The 22,406-nt window shown below is 41.4% G+C and overlaps 1 protein-coding gene and 1 pseudogene across 3 annotated transcripts; one reads left to right on the top strand and one right to left on the bottom strand.

The window, feature by feature from the left end:
• Positions 1 to 91: 91 nt before the first annotated feature.
• Positions 92 to 5,502, bottom strand: LOC311011094 (prostaglandin D2 receptor 2 pseudogene; annotated as a pseudogene). Of its 2 annotated transcripts, none has more exons than XR_014599433.1 (2): positions 5,371 to 5,502; positions 92 to 2,798 (listed from the first exon to the last, which is right to left on the bottom strand). The product of XR_014599433.1 is annotated as a prostaglandin D2 receptor 2 pseudogene (transcript). The 2 variants fall into 2 exon arrangements; XR_014599434.1 differs by having other exon boundaries at positions 5,375 to 5,502.
• A 4,532-nt stretch (positions 5,503 to 10,034) lies between these two features.
• vwa11 (von Willebrand factor A domain containing 11) lies at positions 10,035 to 22,310 on the top strand (the record flags this gene model as incomplete). Its single annotated transcript, XM_084005982.1, has 17 exons — positions 10,035 to 10,214; positions 11,571 to 11,707; positions 11,836 to 11,980; positions 12,369 to 12,462; positions 12,764 to 12,892; positions 14,175 to 14,361; positions 14,484 to 14,653; positions 15,583 to 15,695; positions 15,803 to 15,919; positions 16,003 to 16,176; positions 16,287 to 16,419; positions 16,560 to 16,712; positions 17,270 to 17,362; positions 18,067 to 18,338; positions 18,466 to 18,599; positions 21,127 to 21,286; positions 21,544 to 22,310. The coding sequence occupies 17 exons, from the start codon at positions 10,035 to 10,037 to the stop codon at positions 21,922 to 21,924; spliced, it is 2,772 nt and encodes a 923-aa protein (XP_083862108.1). The 3' UTR covers positions 21,925 to 22,310.
• Between the last annotated feature and the right edge of the window lie 96 nt (positions 22,311 to 22,406).

The following is a 22,406-nucleotide window of genomic DNA, read 5'->3' as shown; positions in this document are numbered from 1 at the left end:
ATGTAATAGTCTCAAAGGAAGGAGAGAGAGAGAGGAGAGAGAGAGAGAGAGAGAGAGAGAGAGAGAGAGAGAGAGAGAGAGAGAGAGAGAGAGAGAGAGAGAGAGAGAATGATAATCTGAACTGGATGGCTGAGAGGAAAGTGGACCATTGTGGACCGTTAGGTTTAATCCTGCTCTGTCTTTATATTCTGGATCTTCACTCTCTAATATTCTCTCCAAATTACAACTACCTCAATGGTAATCCAACACTGCTGTGGCCTACATTACAGCCCAGTCTCTCTCTCTCTCTCTCTCTGTGTGTGTGTGTGTGTCTGATTGAGTGTGATGGAAGCGGACAATTGTGGCTGCAGTGATGAGACAGTCAATCAAAAATGGATATTAGATATGATCAAATCCTATCACTCAGAAAGGTGGTCAGACGTTCAACAGTTCAGATTTAAAGTGCACCTGGATTACACGACCTGAAAAGCATAATCCTATGGTTTTCATTTAATGTCTGTTTGTGTCATCGGTGCTATACTGATCTCTGGTGACTAAAATCTGCATAGCACAAAGCCCCAATTTACAGCAACATGAGTTTATGGTTTGAGTCTTTCAAAATATGTTTCTGTTTGCTTACTATTCTCATTTAATAAAAGCACATTTGGTGCAGCAGAAATGTATTTGTTTTCCTGTCCCTTTATTCATCTCATGACTCCTCACATTTATCTTGTGACCCCTTGTGTTTATTGTTATTGGCACACAAATCAAATGATAACATGTCATTTCACTAAAAACCCCTTTACAGTAAACTTTTACTGGAAAAGGGGACTGAATGTCTTGAAAAAAACAAACAAACCAGGCAACTTATTTCTACAAAATGTATTTCAAATGTACCAAAGTCATACAGAGAAACTGACAAAAATAATTTCCATGTAGGCCTCTGAAGAAGAATATAAAAATATGCTGATGTTATTAAGGTGTAATGTGTTCTATGTCAATGCTAACATTTGCTAATGAACAGAAAATACAAAATACAGTTGAGGCAGATGGAAGTTTTGTATTGCAGTCATTTGGTGAATTATTGGATAAAATGAAATGAGTCAGTGCGTCACCAAAGCTATTCCTATTCTCTGGGGGATATACATTCAATGTCTTTAGCAAATATCATTGCAATCAATCCACTAGTTGTCAATGTATTTCAATATTTTTAAAAAAGAGTCAACCTCATGGTGGCTCTACAGGAATAGTCAGGGGATCACCCAAGTCTGTATGATTCATCCTCTGGGGACCTCCGATGTAACTTGTAAATCTGTAACAAATTTCATGGCAATCCATCCAATAATTGAGATATTTCAGGACCAACGTGGTTGACGGACCAAGCGAAGGATGGACATTGCGAACCCTAGAACCACCTCCGAGCATTGATAAAAATATGGAATCAAACTATACTACTAATTCCTCTTCCATATCCTTTTTTACATTCCAAAGCATGATCACAGCTTTGATAGGTCAGAGGGCGTCCATTGATTAGGCCAACATCTTGTCATGAAAGTTTCACATCCCGACTGCTCTTCCGCCTTATATGAGCTCTTAAAGTTTTCCCTGGCACCATCTTTAACCCCCCTTCCTCCTCTACCAGACCGTCAAACACAGATCCCAGACTCTGTCGTATTCTAACACAGAATTTGGGACAGCTGAAAGCATATAGAATGGGGTTCAACACAGGGTTCAAGACAACAAATATCATGGCCCAGGGAAGCCCCACCTCCACCAGGTCAAGATTTTTAGGCCAGTACTGGGCTGTCACTTCGATCACACAAAGGATGTGATAGGGAGCCCAGCACAGTAAAAATGCTGCAATCACAAATGTCACCATCCTGGTGAAGCTTTGGGACAGCTGACCGCGATTGGTCTGATTTGGGGTAGTGGAGGAATAAGTAGAAGTTGCCAGGGTTTTAGATGGGCCGGAGGCCAGAGGCTTGAGGAAGATCTTTTTTGGTGTTGTAGGGGTAGGTGTTCCTGATGCCCCATCTTTTTCGGACACAAACAGTGCATCAGTGCACCTGCTGGCACTTTGATTCCTCCTTCTCCTGCTCCTGTTCCTCAGGCTGAGAACGATCTGGATGTAGCTTCCTGCAATCAACACCAGGGGAAACAGGAATGCCAGCAGCAACTTGGAGATGGCCGTCGCCGCCTGCCTCACTTTACAATCTCTGTCCAGAGTGGCTTGGGAGGATGTGTACAGGGCAAAGTTATGATAGCACAGTTTCCTCCCATCTCGTTTCTCAGTCACAGAGCGGAAGGTTAAGTAAGGTAACGTATTAATTGCTGCCCACAGCCAACCTAACAGACACACCTTCCATGCTCCGGCCACTGAGCGATGATTCTGGCACCACACTGGCTTGACTGCAAGAAGGCATCGGTCCAGAGAAATGGCTGCCAGGATAAAGGCTGACACAAACATGTTCAAGAAGAAGATGGAAGAGTACAATTTGCAAAGTAGGTTTCCAAGTTCCCAGCTGTGTGAGGAGTAAAGGTAGTAGGTGAAGAGGGGCAGCGTCAGAGTTGTTAGGAAGTCCGACGCGGCAAGGTTGAGCACCCAGATGGAGGCCACTGTGCGGCCCCGCAGGCGAAACCCCACCACCCAGAGTATGAGGGCGTTCTCAAGAATCCCCAGGAAGGAGACCAGGCCGTGGAAGAAAACTACCACCGTAGTTGCCTGTGTTTTGTTGTTGAGACTGTGCTCCTGCATCGTCTGTAGCAGGGGACAGATCAGCTCTCCCATCACCGTCAGGGTTGTGTTAGACATAGGTGCTCTGAAAGGGAAAAAAAAGGTGACATTATTGGCGAGCTGATTAAAATCAGTGTGAGTTAGGAGGAATTGGTGAATGCATGCTTGTTCTTGTTTGAAAGCTAAACATCGTCTACAGTGTCTGATGTTTGTACATTCTTGTTCACTGTCTACAGTGGAAAAGATTTCTCACAGTGATGAGGATAGACGTGTCTATGCTCGTAGACTACAAGTCAGCCCCTTTCCTCACATCCATTGTGACTAAATGAAATGAGCAGTGTTATCATCTCGCTTGTTAATCCTAAATGATCAATTACAAATCTACTTTGCTGCCGAAAAAAAATAAATAAAAGCTTGTCAAACACAATTAAGATGATACTTGTACAAATTTAATCAAGAACAGCTGACTGACATGATTACAGGTGATGACTGCTATAGAACGGTTTTATTCTACAACAGTCTCCTATGGTTGTATTTTAAGATTTTAAGAACAAGAGCAAGAAAGATACAGTGCCATGACATTTCATGTTTCAAGTTTTATGACACACGAATGACTGGCTAGTGGGGAAATGCCAGAAAAAAATACTTCACATACCAGCTGGAAGGTGTGCACCCTGGTTTCACTTAGTACACGGAAACACCAACATATGTGGGTGTACAGTTTAAACTTTCCTATTCCTCATTCTCCATAAACCCAAATTAGAAAGAAAAAAGTATGTTTACACTATACCCTCAGTCTTCTAAAAACAACATGTCAAATCCTGTTCCTGTGGTCACATACCTGCTCTTGGATAACTACCCTTACTCAGTTGATCAATACAGTCTGGGTAACCCAAAGAACACCAGCATGCTAATTTACCAATCTCTTTTTCATTGAGATAACTGCTACTACGACACATAAGTTAACTTGAAGTGAATATAATAAAGATAGTCAAACTTCTGCTAGGAAACTGTTTTTTAACACACCTTTAAAGAATGAAACAAGCCCCACTGCTCTCTCACAGTGTAACATTGTCTGGTAGGTTTCCTGTGATCCTGTGACCTGGAATTCCAGCTCTTTAGATTCCCTTCACTCTGTGTTCTTCTCCATTGTAAAATCTCAAATATTTCTCTGATTGCAGGACATATTTTCAGGTGAGTGTAGTGTCAGTAGCTCAGTTCAGTTGTGGTTATATTTTGAACACAAGACATAGCTGACATGTGGAAGGGCTAGTTATTATTAAATACTTTAGAATAAAACTTTTTTGTACATTTTTGAGTGTTGCCTTATATTCGTACATACAGCCATGGTCACATACTTAGTCACATCCCCTTAGACTGACTGCTGAGATGAGGTAAACACAGCACCATGTCTGCACATGAATACAGACATATGAGTAGATCCATGACATAATGCTGACGTGACTGTTTTCCTTCTCAACTGTAAATTGCCTACATGGTCACAAAGAGATTGTTGTTGCTTCAATAAAAATATTGCAGCCCAGTCTGCATTTTTCATTTTTTTGCGCAATTAATTTCAAGATTTTTGCATTCGGTCCAAACAATAGTACAATGAAGGAAGTACAGACAAAATGACAAAGTACATTGAGCAACGCATTACTCAAAGTTCCGTATATTATAACAATCGAGAAAGTCAACTAACGGCAACACAGGACTTTCACATTCAAGCCTGCTATGTGAGGTTGTTATTTGTTTACGCTGGCTATGTTGTTAAGTTATTACTTAAACACAAACCCTGATGTTTTTTCTAAATGAATTCAGAGAGATTTGTTACCTAAACCTTACAATGTGACATTGTGCGTCTCTGAAAGTGTGACACGAGGCTGATATGAACCATAATTAAGAAAATCATTTTTGGGTCTTAAACATTCAATATATCCCATGATTTGCAGAAATAATCAATGCCAGCTTTTTTTCATGATGGGTTGAAAATTTAGTTTTGAATGTCTGTGACAGTTGCCTTGCTGAAGGAAGCATATTCATTATTATTGTTAAATTGTGTGTTATGGTGGCCTGTCAACACACAGTACATGTTCATAACAGTGCAATTCCATGTAGGACTTTTAATTTAAAATGAAAAAGTTGGCTACACATCTCTACTTTTGTTTGACCTTGTAAATACTCCTTATTAGCTGCTCTGTTGTTTGGCTGCATCAGGAGCATTTAATTAGGCACACCTAGCTAATATTTACTCCACCTGCAATTTACATAAATTAGGCATACAATACATTAGTCACGCATCACAATATGAAACAGCATCATAAAATACAGCCTCTACAATGACTATACAGTTGAATCAACCCCTCTCCTCAACAGTTTCAACAAGACTGTAGAGCCTTTATAAAAGGTAGGATTTATTGGAGGGCTGTCCACATAGTGTGTATACACAACAATTAAGTCTGTAAAACAGCACAGACAATGTTATTGTGAATTCCCAATGTGAGATATATCCACAGATTGGGGCTGTACTAGCAGTGTGATAGGTGGCGATAAGAAACAGTATCTTCAGGATCAGAATTTATATTTCTACATTACAAGGAAACAAAACTATAGCCGTTTGTGTTGTAGAGCCGAATGATGAAGAAAACAAAACATACCTACTGTGGGAGTTTTAGAGCTGAATGGAAATAGCAGGTCTGCAACGCACCTTAGGAGAGAGTAAGTCTAAATGTTTCATTACAAAATTCCTGTTCTGTCCTGTTCCTCTTTGTCTCACACTGTCACTAACAGTCACCCCTCCAGTTCTGTCACTTTCTATAGCGCTCCTCTTTTGGAGCCACCCACTGAATCCACACGCACACACATACCTCACCTTGCTCCGCCCCTTCATACTGATGAAAAAACATAATCTGATTGAAAAGGAGTGAGGAAGTGTGTGAATATGGAATATGAAAATAGAGAGGCTTATGCAAATCGATAAGTAGACTGAAATATGATATCTTGTGTAATACAGAAATGTAAGAAAATGTATCTTGACGTCACCCAATTGGAGAGCTGGGACTCAATTCATTAAATTCAATAACATACTTTTCCAGCAAGTTCTTTGGTTTGGTGGCAGCAACACAACAGAACTACAGAGGCAACAATTCCAGTATAAAAATATATATTTATTACAAATCTTTACTATTTAAAAAGGTGTACACTATTCACACACTCACTCACACACTCTCAATAAATGTTTAGAGGCTGCTCAGACACACACACACACACACACACACACACACACACACACACACACACACACACACACACACACACACACACACACGGGTCCGTCCAAAAAAAAACAGCACAAGACAGTCCACAAGAGGTCCTCCTAGCAAAAGTCCATCTCCTAGGCAGTGGCTTCAGCGGCAACCTGTCAATCACTCACACGAACCTCCACAGTAGAAACAAACATAGCAACGACCAGAAGAGCAATCCATGCAAGGAATCCAAATCACTGCAAACTAATAGATTATAATATGACTAAGCTACGTGTGTTAGACGGTCTGTTTTTATCTTGAACTTGACGAAGGAAAACACTCTTCAATGTTGGCATCAAAATCTGGTGATAGGCACGGCTGGGAGTTCCAGTCCTGTTGAACAACACTCCACACAACCACCAACCCAGCAGGACAAATGCAGACAGGACCTCCAAACAGCAACCCAGCAAACTGTCGGAATCCCGACGTGGCAAAAAGAAGGACGTAGCGACTCAAGGCAGCCTGGATTCAGTGTGAGGATTGGTGTATGCACCGGCAGACTTTGGACTCATGGACACAGCCAAGATCCACAGTTCACGGGGCTAAGAGGGGAAAAACTGTCCCTTTCGCTTTTTATCACAGTTCGCAGCTTGTTCAAAAGCAACACCTTGTTGCTAATCAGCTGTGGTCTGGGCATGTAGGAGGAAGAGGGGGCGTTGCCTTCATCAGAAAAACACAGCAACCAAAGCAATGTGTGCATATTAAATAATCATAAAAGAAATCAAAGTAAAGGATAAGGTGTCAATTTCAAACCATAAGAAACTCAACATGCAATGAAATAAAATAATTCCCAATAAGTCTCTCCATATGACACTTGGCTATGTCATTGTCCTGACTATCATGCCAAGGCATGTGTTCTCATGACACTTCATATACTCGGCTCTAGTTCCCACAAGGATTTCCATGATCATCACATAAGTATTATAAATGTATGCAAGGACACATCTTTATACTGACTACAACCAGAACAACAATGCTGTAGTTATTCCATAAATAATCTGTCATTGCATGGAAAAATGCAAGTAAGATGCATTATTGACAGAAGATATAGTCAGCTTTATAGTCAGTTAACTTTGAAGAAGAAGAAGCAGAGAGAAACACATTCCAGCTTTACCAACAAAAAACAACAACAACAACCTAACCTGTTGAATAGCAGTGCAATATACATACACCTAATTAGTCTTACATATTTCATAATAACACAAATTATTTGAGGAGGGTCAGAATCTAAATGCAGGTTAATGGTTAATATAAACTGGACCGCACCCAGAAGGGCGGCGGCGTTCACCTCCCTTAACGGAGCTAAACTTGACTACCTGTTGACTGTAGCGTCTCAATTCACTTGACACGGACAAAAACCACAAATTACAAAACGTATTCACACTCTCTTAGTTAAACTACTTGAGGTGGGAATCACCAAAGGGCCTATGTCATCATGGTACTTCAGTCACATTTGTGAATAGTTCCAAAGGGCTAATGACTCAAGTTTCACCTGAGGGCTGGGTGGGTCCAGGAGTCACATGACTCTCACAGCATTTACAACGCTACAAGAAGTTAAATCCCTAAACTCCGCAGGTAGACCTGAAGGAGCCTCTTGGATGAGTCTTCGACAACCTAAAGCAAGTCCAATAATAACAGAAACATGTTCTGCATGTTGACATACCGAATATATAATGGTTTTGTCAGGGTTTTTTTTAGCTGTAGCTTGTTCTCCGGGAGAATTCATGCTTTCACCATGCTGACTCATCCCCTCCTTTTTCTCTCATCAACTCTCTCACCTTCTCTTTAATTCCAATTTCATAATCTCTGCCCCATTTCAGCTCCTTTTCAACATCAATATACTTGCTTTCCATTACTGGTCTTTTCACTTGGTATACCTTGGACCAGATCTCAGAGGAGATGGTGCGAGATTCAGCTGGTCGCCTGGTTTATTTACACATCAAGGGATATTTTAGGCAGGGCACAAACACTGTTGTAACGAACAACGCCTTTGAGGCCACTGCAGTAAGACCTCTCCTGTCTAGATACCCTGCTGGACCCAAGTTCACTCATCTTACTACCTTTAATAAGAATTTTTTTTTCATTTTATGACATCTTTTTTCAAATTGTTGTTCTTTTCTCTGCGTTGTTCACGTCTCATTCAATGAACATTGTTATAGTCAGGTAATGAAACAACAAAACCTACCAGCCAACTAGATATTCAACTGTAAACTCATAGTACCTTTGTGATTGTATGTGTAATACTGGCAAATAAGTGATTGATTTCAAAGTAGACTTTTATCAAAAAAAAAAAAATCACATCACACATACTGTGGCTTGTACTTTCACAAATTTGAATAAAACAATGTTGTTAATTGCTTTAACGGGGTATTTCATTACTATTATTATTTTATTATTATTATTTAAAAGTCTGGCAGAAAAGATAAGGACAAAACAATTCAGAGAGATTTCAAACTCTGACCTTGGAACAGTTAAGTTAACCTGTACAGCACTTTGGTCAACCTCGGTTGTTTTTAAATGTGCTTTATAAATAAAGTTTGAGTTGAGTTGAGCTGAGTTAAGACTAGAATCCATCCCAGCTCCCTGACAAGCTCTGACTCAAACAGAAAATAAATAATGACATTTCTTGTGTGTACTTATACACACGAATAAAACAAATAAAACAACTTTAAAGCAGAAAACTGATATGTTGAAAGCAAGTGAATGCTGTATTAATCAACCATCTAGTCCTCCACCTCTGACTTGAGGGGTTGGAATACTTTATCAAGTAATTTCTCAACTTGCCCTACCTTTGTTAAACCTTCACACAGTGTTGAAGATTAGCCTATTTAGAGTTATTTCAGTGTATGTCACTGTACTCATTGACAGGGTAGTGGGTCCTCAAGGTGTGTCCACATTTTATGGGTCTAAGGTGATTATATCATGGTCTTTATGGGGGAAACCCTTGCAATGAAATCAGTTTACAGCTGTGTGATAAAGACACATGCACGCGTGCAAACACACACACACACACACACACACACACACACACACACACACACACACACACACACACACACACATATACACGTTTAAATGTTTAAGTCTCCACCCTCCACCATATACAGTACTATATATATTCAGCGATAGAGGGGTTGAGAGAGTAAGCTGAGAGATGTCAAGGTAAGATTGTAATTCAAAAATAAATTTTGTTTTAATTTAATTGACAAGGCACGTGCAACATTTTCTAGGCTTGAAACATTCGGAAACAAAATAATTTCATGTTATTTTATTCATTCAATTATCTTTTTTTTCTTTTTGATAATGTTAATTATTAAAGCATTATAATAATTCCTTTCAGGAATTCGGTTATTGTTTCTTTTGTATGTATGTATGTATGTGTATATATATATATATATATATATATATATATATATATATATATCATTTTTGTATATGTTATATATTTATATTTTATATATATATAACTAAATTTTATTTTTTATAGAACCCTTTGTCCAGATGGCTTTCAGTTCACTATTTACATCATCACTGAGAAATCTGTGTGAATAGCAAATAAAGCACACAGCAAAAAGTGCAGTAATACATTTGGAGTGGCAGCAGTGTACTAAATGTGTGTCTCTGCCTCCTTATGTCACATTCATTTCAGTATACTGAATCACTTGGCTGCTACAAATTTGTATTCTATGTGAACATCAGCATGACTTGTTATGCGTTAGTTTTCTCTCGTCTTCACTTTGGTTATCATTTAGGAGTACTGCTTAACAAAAGTCTTTATTGTACAGTTTCATTTAAATTATCTGATGTGTCTTCTAATATATCTTTCAGAAACATTTGTCAGTATGACAGCAAAAAGCTGAATTATAGACTTTGTCGTGGAAATTTGTTTACACAGTACTGTACCATCTGATACATTGACAGGGTAGATACACAATAGTAAAACTTCACAAGACTACACAACAGCAAGAATTAACAGACCTTTTCCATAACCAACCTGATCTTCCTGTAGATTGATCATGACTTCGGTGGGCATCGCCCTGCTGTTTCTAGTCCTATCAGGGCCCACGGTGGCATTTGTTCCCATCGGGGGTGGGGCGTCCACTCATGTCAGCATTACAGGAACGGCTCTATTACAAAAAGTGAGAGAAACATGTCAGGCGGCGGCTGCGGCAGCTGGTCATGAGTTCAAACCCACGGTAGGTAACAAACACGTTCACCCTCGATTTATCACATTTCTGTGTTTACACACATATATATGGTTAAATGCTCACCGTTAAATGACCCTTCATATTTTTTTAAGGGGGACACAATAAGTCCACTCTTTGCATTTAAACAAGCAAGGAAAGTTGAAGGGGGTTTATAGGAATCAACTATTTTAACAACTATTGGATAGTTTGCCATGAAATTTGGTACAGACATGCATGGTCCCCAGAGGGTGAATCGTACTGACTTTTCCTCTAGTACCACACAAGGCTAGCTTTTTTGTTTGTATTGGATAGATTGGCACAAAGTTTGATACACTCATGCTCCATGGTTTACCAATCATGACTTCTAAAGCAGAACATTAGTATTGAAGTTTCTGTGGAACTCCTATGTTTTCCTACATCCCAGAAGAGACAAAGCAAACACTGTCTCCAGATAGGGCCATTCTTGTTTTTTTGTCTTTTTCGTTTTCTACGGCGTATTAGAGCCACTGTACGGGGGGGGGAATGGAGCCTGAGAAAAAAGTCACAAATTTGCTTGTTTAAAGTGGCAAATTTGCGACTTTTAAACAAGTAAATTTGCTAGTTTTAAAGTGGCAAACTTACTAGTTTATTACAATGCTATAACAATCGGCATGTATGCTAACTAACTTCCCATGAATGTGGCTTTTATCTTTCTAATTAATACATCACAACGTGTGACAACGCTTTGCTAAGGTCCTTAGGGTGATGGCTGTTGATGGTTATTGTTGGTTAATTTTATGTGGGCCAAATTGTCATCTTATGGGTGTTTGTTGATCGGGTGGTTGGGCTAAGATGCTAGTGGTAGCTTTCACTTGTTGTCATAGCAATGGCAAAGATCCGGGTCAAGCAACATGTTTACTTCCTCTATGACCTACCGCTAAGTTAGCCAAACCACCCGATCAACAAACACCCATAAGATAACAATTTGGCCCATATAATTTTTTTTTTTAAATAAACATTCATGGGAAGTTAGCTAGCATAAATGCCGGTTGTTAGCATCATAATAAACTAGCAAATTTGCGACTTGAAAAAAGAATATTGCCGACCTCTCTTGTCTCTGTCTTTTTTTTTTTTCCTACAGTCCTACAGTGGCCCTAATACGCCATCATAGTTTTCCTACATTTGGCACACTGGAAAAGTTTCAGTTGGTTGCAATATGCTACCTCAAAGCTAGATGCTGTCAAATCCTACACACTGGCCCTTTAACAATCTTCCTCAATCCCCTTGCCCTGGCGCTGGCTCTGCACCTGCAAGACGTGTTGTAGTCTTGTTTTAAACACTTCATTGTATCATTTGTGACCTCTAGCCTTTGACCTCTGGTTACAGGGTTCATCTCCTGAAGAGCTGGTCAAGGCATGTCTAGGTCCCACCGCAACAGGAGAAGTGTCTGGTGCCAAGTTTCACTCTGCTCTTCAAGAGATCTACACCCAGAACGGACTGGTCGACCGCGACTTTGTCAACAGGTTGGAGAAACATCGAAGCAAAACATCTGTTATAACAAAGCAATGAAATTATGGTACTGCATGTGTTACTTAGCTTTACACATGATTTGCTCTTAGACTTGGTTATTACTTGTGAAAACCTCTTTCAGTGCCCCACACCACTTCAACTCAGAGGCCTTTCTGGAGGGACGGGCCCTTATCATGGAGGGTATGGCAGGCATTAAGGCTAACATTCGCAAGGATAATTTCCAGGCTGCTAGGGAAACACTGGGCAGAGTCCTTCACACACTACAGGTGAGAGGGGTGGGGAGAAGAGCTGGGTAAAGAGAGGTTGAAAGGTAGGGGAGATGATGACGATGAAGGGCCACACCAGACTTTCTATTTGTTGAGGTCAAAGTCTTTTAAAGTCAGAATCCTGACTGACTGACAAGAAAAAAAATGTGAAATGTGAAAAAAAAAATGTGTGGCCGTAATTCTGTAGACAGGTAAGGTGAGGGGGAGGGACAAACATTTGTATATACTAGATGAAAGAATGATAAAGTTAGAGGAGGTAGAACGAGCATGACAGTAGAGAATGAAAGGTGGAGAGCTTCTGGTGTGTCTAAATACTAAATACGAAATCTTAACTCTGTCTGTGTGTATGTATAAGAGTATTAATGTGTCTGGTTCCATTCTCTGGCAGGACTTCTACAGCCACAGTAACTGGGTAGAGCTAGGATACACAGAGCCATACATCAACCTCATACGCCCAGACCTTCCTCTTGAAAACCTGGCAGGTGTGTGTGTGTGTGTGTGTGTGTGTGTGTGTGTGCGCGCATGCGTGTCTGTGTGTCATACATACATAGGAGGACTAAACATTTCTGCGTGTTGGACAACATGTTATGAAGTAGACTATCTCCATGTTTTGCCATGCCATGGCCACAGAAATGAGTTTATTTAATTAGTTGCTGTGTGTGTATTCTTTTTATTAAGCCATACAGCTCTGATGTAGCACTCCTGTCACAGTTCTGACATATACCATAGAAGTCATCCTAATGATTACTCATTGTGCATCTTGTGTGCCTATTCCTTGTGTAGATGGCGGCACTGCCACCTGCAGCAACTGTGCTAGTGGTACATGCCCTAATTCCATCTTGCCAAACATCCTGAAGGAGAAGAAACTCACATCAGGCTACATGGGAATCTTTTCTGCTGTCAAGCCCAAAGGTATTAGTTAGTCCAAAACATATTAAAACACTGTTTACACTGGAGCCAGGGTGCGAGTTACGGGGGAGCAGGGGGAGCCATGGCTCCCCTGGTGGCCACCTGAGCTCCCCTGGAAACATGATTTGTGAAATTTGGGGGGAGCTCTAAAATATTGATATGATTGCCAAATTAATTATATTTTGGCCATGGTTTTCCCTCAAAGGTGTAAAATAAGAGAAATACAATTGTATTTTTAGTTTGTGATTCATGAAAAAAGTGTTGCCTGCTTGCACGTCGGAGGCGCTTGAAGCGTGGGGGCGCTGCCTGCAGGCCGCAGCTTCATGGTTGGTGCCGCTGGCTGCTCTTATCGCGTGTTTGGCTCTGTGTACAGCTATAGCCTATAGCCTTATAGGCTATAGCCCATGTGATGTATGATGTGATGATGATCGATCGGGTGTTTCATGTAAATATTGTACATAGACCTATGGTGTGCGTGCAACGGATTTTCTCTTTATAATAGGCATATGCTGTTGCTATTAATGACAGGATCAGCATTTAAACTTTGCCCCCCTCCAAAAAAAAAAATGATCGCCCGCCCCCAGCCCCGGCTCCCCCGGACACCGTGGTATAACTCGCACACTGACTGGAGCCATCATGTTTGAATTGCCCTTGAGGAGGAAATTACCGTGCACAGTTAATGATAGAAAGAGTGTTTCATTTACTTACCTACTAACATAATTTAAACCACGTTAAGCAAATAATATTTCATTTGTTTGGAATGCTGATTTATATTAGAGGCCATATTTTGAAAGAATTAATTAATTCATGTGCAGACAGGAGGATGATCAGCCTACGCCTCAAAGTAAAAGTTTGGCATTTTGGTAGATACATTTATTTTCTTTCTTGTCAAGGATGGATGAGAAGATTGATACCACTCTCACATCTGTCAGGTCAATATGTGGCACTTCCTGGACTCTTGTCATCATGAGGTTGCCAGGCAACCAGCAGAAACTACATTAAATCACTGCTCCTGGCCATGAAGTAGTCCTGCACATAACCACCCATGATATATCATTGTTGCAGTTTGTTTTTGTGAGTTTTAAACAAATAAGACATATAATATGTCAATTGGTGAGCATTAAAGGTGGTGTTAGTTTACCTTTGGACAGAGACAGCTTTCCAAGATAAGCTGGCTGTGGGCTTTATCTTCATATTTAATAGACAGATATGAGAGTAGTGGCAAATAAATAACAATTTGAAACATACCCCTTTTTGACCACCTGTCCATTCTGCCCTGTGCCAGGTAAATGTAGCCATGGTGGTGCAGCTGACCTGACAAGCACAGCAGATCCTCGCGGAGGCATCAGCAAAGATGAGCGCCGCTCAGACAACGTGGCTCTCCACCACGCTGCTGTGAATGCAGCCACGGCCGCCAGCCTACAGCTGCTGCAGGACATCCGGTTAGCTGCCGGGGACAATGACTTTCTGAGGTATGACTTTCACAAACAAACATCATACTTACTTCCACTCACTTCCACTGTCTGGAATGTGGGGGGTGATTAGGGTTTGACTGAGCTTTTAATTCCTCACACTCTCTCTTTGTTTCTCACAGAATGATGGGGATCGCCCGCTCCTCTGTTGTGTGCTTTGTTATTGACACCACTGGCAGTATGAGTGATGACATCAACGAAGCCAGGGCGGTTGTTTATGAAATCATTGACAGCAAAAAAGGAACACAAGATGAGCCATCTGAGTATATCCTGGTGCCTTTCAATGACCCCAGTATGAGCTTTTCTACCTCACTGTTCATGTTTGGGAAACTATGGGCCCTATCTTACACCCAGCACATTGCACTTTCAACACCAACACAAGTATCATCGCTATTTTCCATCCAACGCACAGCGGAACTTTCTGCCAGATATGCACATCGGTAAGATAGGAAATTGACCTGCATTACCCTGGGCGTGTCAGTGAAAAAATGCAGCGTGGTCTGGCACAAAGTTTCCCAGGTGCTATTTTGGTGGAGTCTAGATAGTGGGAGTGAGGGAGATGAAGGGGAGGGGAGGCTAAAGTATATGTGGACGCCGGCGCAGTCTTACATGACACACACACCCATCCCCATATAATGCCACCTAATGGGCTTTTACTGCCCTTAGTCTCCTCTACAGTGAACCGCTCTTGCCGTGCTCCCGGTAATTCCACCATTATAATAGCAATCTGCCATGGAACAAGTGCCTCTCGCTCTTAAAGGTAATGGGAGTTGACGCGCTGATTGGTTTATTGCATGTTATGCCCAAATCACACCTATTAGTTATTAAGCCACTTAAGACCAACCCTTTTTAGATCTGCGTCTGGCACAAGAGTAATTTATCCGCCGTTATAATAGCAACAATGTCCGAGATCCGCCCACAAAGACAATTGCGCTTTGTGATTCAGAGTTGCGTTTCAGACCATTGAGATAGGGCCCTATAAGTGGCGTTAGACCCCTGGTGGTGTAATAATGCCATAGCATGTTATCCAGAATATGTAATGCTTAGCTAAATAGTTGTCATATAGTAACGTATAAGCGTATGAGCTTATGTGAAGTAGATTTAGCAAACTATAAACTGTAAATCAATCATTGTATACTGTAAATCTGCAGACTCACAGTGGTTACCTGGGAAGAAACTTAGGTTGCAGCACTTAGCCACTTTTCTGTGCTTTATACGTAGATTTTGGACCTCTGATCAGGACAACAGACCCTGACAAGATGAAAAAAGAAATCTCTAATCTCCGTGCAAATGGAGGTGGTGATATCCCTGAACTGTGCCTGTCTGGACTTCAGGTAAAATGATGTATTGCTGTTGATGCTCCAGATATTTTATGAACATTGTAAAGACTGTGGTTGTGATGCAGAATGATCTGACGAGGTTCATTGTTTTATTTCTACAGTTGGCTCTCACGGGTGCTCCCGCTTCCTCCCACATCTATGTCTTCACTGATGCTATAGCCAAAGACATTAGACTCAAGGACACTATTGTTGCTCTCATCAGGAGCACCAAGTCCACGGTAAATACTGATTGACACCCAATGATGCCCTATATTCATTCAGTTAAATTAATATATACATGATCTTCACGTTAAATGAACAGGTGTCATTCTTTATGACCGGGCCCAGTGGGAGGCGTCGCCGTTCCCTCAGAGCTAGCTCCTTTAACGACTACAAGGACCTGGCACTGGCCTCTGGAGGCCAGGCCATCCTGGTGTCTAAGAGTCAGTTGCCTCAAGCCACAGACGTCATCCTCGACACATCCACTTCAGCTCTGGTAAAACTGTGTTTTAATAGTACATTCTGTAGTATCAGAAGCATGTACCTTGAGAGGTTGGACCAAGAATAAAGCGGTAAATGCTCTTCATGTTCTTACCTTCTCGTCAGGTCACAGTTCTTCAGCGAGCAAGAAACCCTGGGAAGCAGGAGACATTCCCCTTCATGTTGGATGAATCTCTTAAAAATGTCACTATCTACATAACAGGAAAATCCATTACTTTCACTCTGACCAACCCTGCAGGTAACACCATTCCCAATTCAGTGTTTGCACCGGTTTAAGGCGTTGTCAATGATCAAGTTGTCAATGTGTCACTATTGCCTACTGAGAATATCATTGTGATACATATTCATGACTAATGAACACATCATAACAATTTCCAGGTGTGAGCCAGAATCAAAATGAGGCCAATGGTAAACTGGGGACCATAAAGACAGTGGGAAACCTGTGGAGAATTCGTCTCCATGCTGACAACCAGACAGGGACGTGGCAAATCAACATCAAATCCAACCAAGCATACACACTTAAAGTCACTGGTGAGATAGGCTACCCTTATTGTACAGCTGTGCTTCTGGAATTGTGTCTTCTTGACTATATGTTTAATTTGATTAGATTAAAGGAATACCTCAACATCGAGAGAGCTGCTGTTAGATGACACATGGTCACCTGGTAGACGGCTTTTGTTACCTTTGGACAGAGCTAGGCTAGCTGTTTCCCTCTTTCCAATATTTGCTAAAGCTAATTGGATACAAGCTTCACATTTACTGAATAGACATGAACGTGGTATTGATCTTCTCAAGTAACTTTCAGCAAGAAATCAATTAAATGCTTTTCCCGAAATGTCAAACCATTTATTTACAGTAATATAAGCCCATATTCACACTGACGCCGACTGCTTTTTTTTATTATCTTTAATCAGTAGCATATTTCATATTTATTTCCACTGTTCTTTGGTCCATGCAAACCACATACATTAGTTATGTTGCTATTGTCAAAATAATAACACAATTATTACACAGCTGTCGGTCAAAGATAATTCTGTTTTTAAACATTTGTGTCTGTATTTATTGTAAGTCTGTGATTGTGTTTCCAGGCCAGAGTACTATTACCTTTATCTATGACTTTGTGGAAAGCTTCGGGGGACCTCACCCAGGTTATGCAGTACTCAGTGGGCGTCCACAAGCAGGTACAGTACATTCAACAAAACAGTGTTAGTGTTTCACAACAGTAGCACCTCATTAAATGTACAATGTACAGGTTAAAATAAACTACATGTTATAATCACACATGAATGTGATGGTGTAATTAAGACTCGAGAGGACCTCTGGGATATTTGCTAGTTGGGATTTATTTAAATGTTATAGTATTTCAGTAATTTCATGTTTCAATGTTTTAACTGTTTCCTACCCATAATGCCAAGCATCCGAATTATGTCTGTGAGATGATGGCTCGTTACAAAACAATTTTATTTGGGTAGATTGCTGTACATGTGTTCTTGTTGTGTAATTGTTAGCTCAGGCAGACAGAGAGAACATCCCATAAAGCTGCTATAATTTATATTCATATTGACAATGGATCATGTGACTACACATCTAAAATTATGTAAAATCCAGAGGCAATAATGACCCGACTCTGCAGTTCCCTAAACTCTTTCAAGTTTTATGGTCTTTTAGGTCATTGTTTTGGTTTTAGGGGCCACATTTGTTGGTTCACTCTCAGTACATTAATCAGCGTTACTTCCATGCAGCAAGCAGATTGTATTGGGAGGCTCTAAAGCGCTCAAATGTATGCTCTGCACCATCACTATCAACTTTTTAACATGATTATGTATGTCCCTCCTGTTTTTTTGTCCCGACTTTACTTCTTGACTTTTCTCTTCTGGAAACCCAGGCCAGCCAGCCAAACTGATGCTTTCAGTAATGGGTAGAAAAGGTCCGTCTTCGATCACCATAGGAGATGTTGACCTGGTGACTGTGTCTGGTCCTGAGACTGTCAGAAATAGCACAACAACTGACATGGGCAACGGAGACATCCTGGTCACTGTTGATGCCGTCCCTGAGGGGGAGTTTGTGGTCAGCCTAAAAGGAACTGATAAAGTGTCAGACAGTAAATTTCAGAGGCAGTCTACCACCCAGATGTCCGTCTCCAAAGTGAACATTCAGGTCCGTTGCGTGATTTCCTCTTTATATTCTCTGTACATGCACAAGTTTTTTTTTATTTCAGATGAAAGAACCATTTTGCAGGTCTTCACCTGTTTCATTCACTTTCCCTCACTTCCATTCCCTCAAGGCGATGGTAGACAGCAGTGTGGAGCCAGGAAAAGCCTTCAAGCTCCCTTTCAGTGTCATGACTCAGGGCCCTGGTGGTCAATACTCCATCAGCGGCACAAATGACAGAAAATTCAACATGGTATACCCAAACAGGTGATGGAAAGCAGTTAAAAATCAATGATTTGTCTCAGCCACCAGTTGGAGAAAATGCTAACGGCAGGCTTGACAATAATAATAATAATTATAATAATCCATTTTATTTGTATAGCGCTTTTCAAAGTTCTCAAAGACACCTATATATATATATATATATATATATATATATATATATATATATATATATATATATATAAATAAATAAAATAAAAACAACAAAAAATCACAATAATAACCACAGGTTTAAAATCACATGTTAAAAGTAGTTCTGAAGAGGTGGGTTTTGGTAAGTGATTTGAATGTTGTGAAGTTGGTGCAGTCACAGATGTGTTTGGGGAGGGAGTTCCAGAGGAAAGAGGCAGCGATGGAAAAAGCTCTGTCACCCCAGGTAGTGCTTGGTCCTAAGTGGTGGAGACAGGAGGTTTGCATTAGAGGAACAAAGGCGGAGGAGTGTGGTGGTGGAGAATGTTGGTGAGGTAGGAGGGGACTCGGTTGTGGTGGGCTTTGCAGGTGAGCAGAGGGACTTTGAAGTGAATTCGTTGTGGGACAGGGAGCCAGTGGAGTTTCTCCATACAACAAATCTGACGTACTGTGCATTAAAATGTCATATTCACCACTAAAGAAAAAAAAAATCATAACATATAGTTAAATCAATAAACTACACTGTGCAATAAAACCTGGATTAAAATCATCTCATCTGCCACCAATAGTCAAAGTCTTACCTTCATAGCAGCTTAAAAGTCCCTTTAGTAAAACTCCTGTTGTTTTTAAATGTGCTATACATATAAAGTTGACTAATGCATTTCAAATAAATTTTCGCCACCAAATTTACTGCATTAAAACCTCGCAATATGGCAGATGGGACCGGTTCTTATTGCATCTAAGTCACCACAGCACTCGGTCGGCAAGGCAGTGCTTAATGGGAAAAGTTGTTATTTCGGTCTGATTTGCGCCGTGGCTCTCTGTCGGCAAGTGAGTGAGTCATGAGTGGCAGTTTGTTAGACCGGTTGTGACTTCGGTCTGATTTGCGGTTCATACAACCGGTTGTTACTTCAGTTTGCAATAGCTCTATATAGTCAGTAGAGGCGCTAGTGGACCAGGAGACACATGTTAAACACCATAGAACAAGACGGGCTTCCTGCGGCCAAGCCCGTAAGCATTTGTGGCCACTGGGACAGACTGCGAAAGGAAAAAATATATATTTTAATAAGAACCGACTCATTTGCTGCCGGCACCTGATTCCTCCGGCTCAGTGAATTAACTCAGCTCAAAGAACCAACTCATCGGTCAGACCGTCATCTCTAGTTGGAGAGGCTCAAACTAGGTGGTGAGGCAGCCCTGACCAAATGTCCCTTGCGACCACAGACTACCACCTCAGACCAGGATGGCTGATGGCTAAATGTTGAGCAGGAGGAAGGCTGTGGACAGTTGGAGGTATCCCACATGTGTCCTGGAAAGTGGCACTGAGCGAGGAAATCCGTTTGGACTGTCCTGAAGTCAGCTCTACTAAGCTGGACAAAAGGGAGTCTTTTATTTTCAGTTCATCAGAGAGCTGTCGGATATCCTCCCTAAGGTCAGTGATCTTTTTACTAGCTTTCTGGAGCAAAGCAGAGTCCACAGAGTTCATAGAAGGCATAGTTGATGTTGCAGCTGCTTCTCTGCTGCAACTTTTAAAGTTGCACCTACAATGGTTGGCCTAGAGCCTGAGGCCTGGCCTAGATGGTGGATGGCTGGAGCTTGAGGCCTTGCCGGGTTGTGGATGGCTGGAGTCTTCGAGGCCTGGCCTGGATGGTGGATGGCTGGAGCCTGAGGCCTTAACGGATGGTGGATGGTTGGAGCCTGAGGCCTTGCTGGATGTTTGGAGCCAGGGGCCTTGCCGGATGGTGGATGGCTGGAGCCTGAGGCCTTGCTGGATGGGTGGAGCCAGGGGCCTTCCCGGATGGTGGATGCCTACAACTTGAGCCTGGTGTTGGATGGCTGGAACCTGAGGCCTGGCCTGGTGGTTGATGGCTGGAACCTAAAGCCTTGCTGGGTGGTAGATGGCTGGAGCCAGGCGCACTGGGTGAAGCTGCACTGCACTGCTGCATTGCTCTGATGCTCTGTCACAACTGCTCGCACTAGGGGCTCAGTATCCGACAACTCTCTGAAATCGACAGTCCGACATTCACACCCACTTCACACGAAGGCTTGTCCTAGTGGTGGATGGCTGGAGCCTGAGGCCTTGTCAGATGGTGGATGGCTGCTGTTTTAGCCTGGGGACTTGCCTGGTGGTTGATGGCTGGAGCCAGGGGCGCTCAGTGGGTGAAGCTTCACTGCTCTGCTGCACTGCTAAAGCACCAGTATGCTCTTTCACAACTGCTCGCATTAGGGGGCTCCAACAACTTTCTGAAATTGACAGTCCGATATTCACACCCACTTCACACCGTGACTGGTCAGCTGCGTGCAAGTTAGAAAGCAAGCTAGGTTTGAACATCCAGTGCAGTATGCATTTTTGTAAGTGTGTTTTTCTCTCTTCTCTTGACAGTCTCACATTGACACCTGGACAATACACTAATGCCACCATGACCATAACACCACCTGCCAACACGCCATCAGGCACTGACGTCACTCTGACTCTGGAAGCCAAGTCCTCCAGTGGTGTTGACTCCAATTACATTATTTTGAGATTTTCTGTTGTCACCAAGGTAATTAGACATGTCATTGATTAAAAAGTTTGCAAAATTAAACAAGAAGGAAATAAAATGCTGGAGGAATGAGTCATAAACCCCAAAAACTAGCCTGTATGTTTGCACTTGTGGTTCAATCACCTCAAGTTTTTTTAATTGGATTATTAAATTATAAAAATGTTCTGCAATAATTAAAAATCCAATGGAAAAATCCCATTGGCTTTTCATCCCTGTAGCACTTTATGTGATTGATCCTTTTCTTATTCCCTGCCCAGATTACAGATTTTGTTCAGCCTTCATGTGAAGTGGTTAATGTGGTGGCTGATGCGTGCCCACAAGACGGGTCTCAGTGTGGACTTTTCCAGTGGGAGCTTGCAGCCAAACTTACTGATGGAAACGGCACTGGGATAGAGATCATTTCTCTGAGCCAGGGCAATGGAAACCTCACAACAACCTCCCTGAGTGCTCCAACCATTGAGGCCAACTACACAGCCTCCTGCTGCTCGCAGATTGTTGAGTTTGTGGCTGTAGATAAAGTTGGAAACGTAGGCAAGTGCTATCATTCCATTGTACGCTCTGCTGGCCAATCTGCTTTAAACGTGTCGCTACCACTGTGGTTTTGCCTACTGGTATCTGCTTTTGTAACAAGGTTTTGAGGGGCTATGCTTAGGTTGTCTCATTTTTCCATTAAGTTTTGGATACACTGTTTGCCACTCTTCAAACTTCAAACTAAACTTCTTACTGGTGATGGTAATCTCATGCTCAGCTTTTCTGTTTAAATGTACTGATAAGGAACTAGATAATGAATGTATACTTGTGTTGTCTAGCGTTAAATATGTATAATTAAAAAAAAAAAGATTTGTATCGCATGGTTGAATGTTTTTCTAAAATAAAAATACATTTCCCCTTTAAATCACATTTACCATCGACAAAAAGAAAGCAAACAAGCACATTTTATGTAATAAGCATTAAATGTGTTGCCCAAAAGGCAATGAAAGTGTCCTGTTGAAATGATTTGTCAAAAATTTTACAGTATAGTACGTGCAGTACATAGAGTGGGCTTGATCCAGTGGGTTTTGCTGACATCAGTTGATATTTTTCAAACAAATTCATAATATTCAACAGGGGATAGACCAAT

The sequence above is a fragment of the Eutrigla gurnardus genome (assembly GCF_963514095.1).
Source record: "Eutrigla gurnardus genome assembly, chromosome: 3".
Classification (NCBI taxonomy): domain Eukaryota; kingdom Metazoa; phylum Chordata; class Actinopteri; order Perciformes; family Triglidae; genus Eutrigla; species Eutrigla gurnardus.
This window is presented reverse-complemented; position numbering and strand designations above follow the sequence as displayed.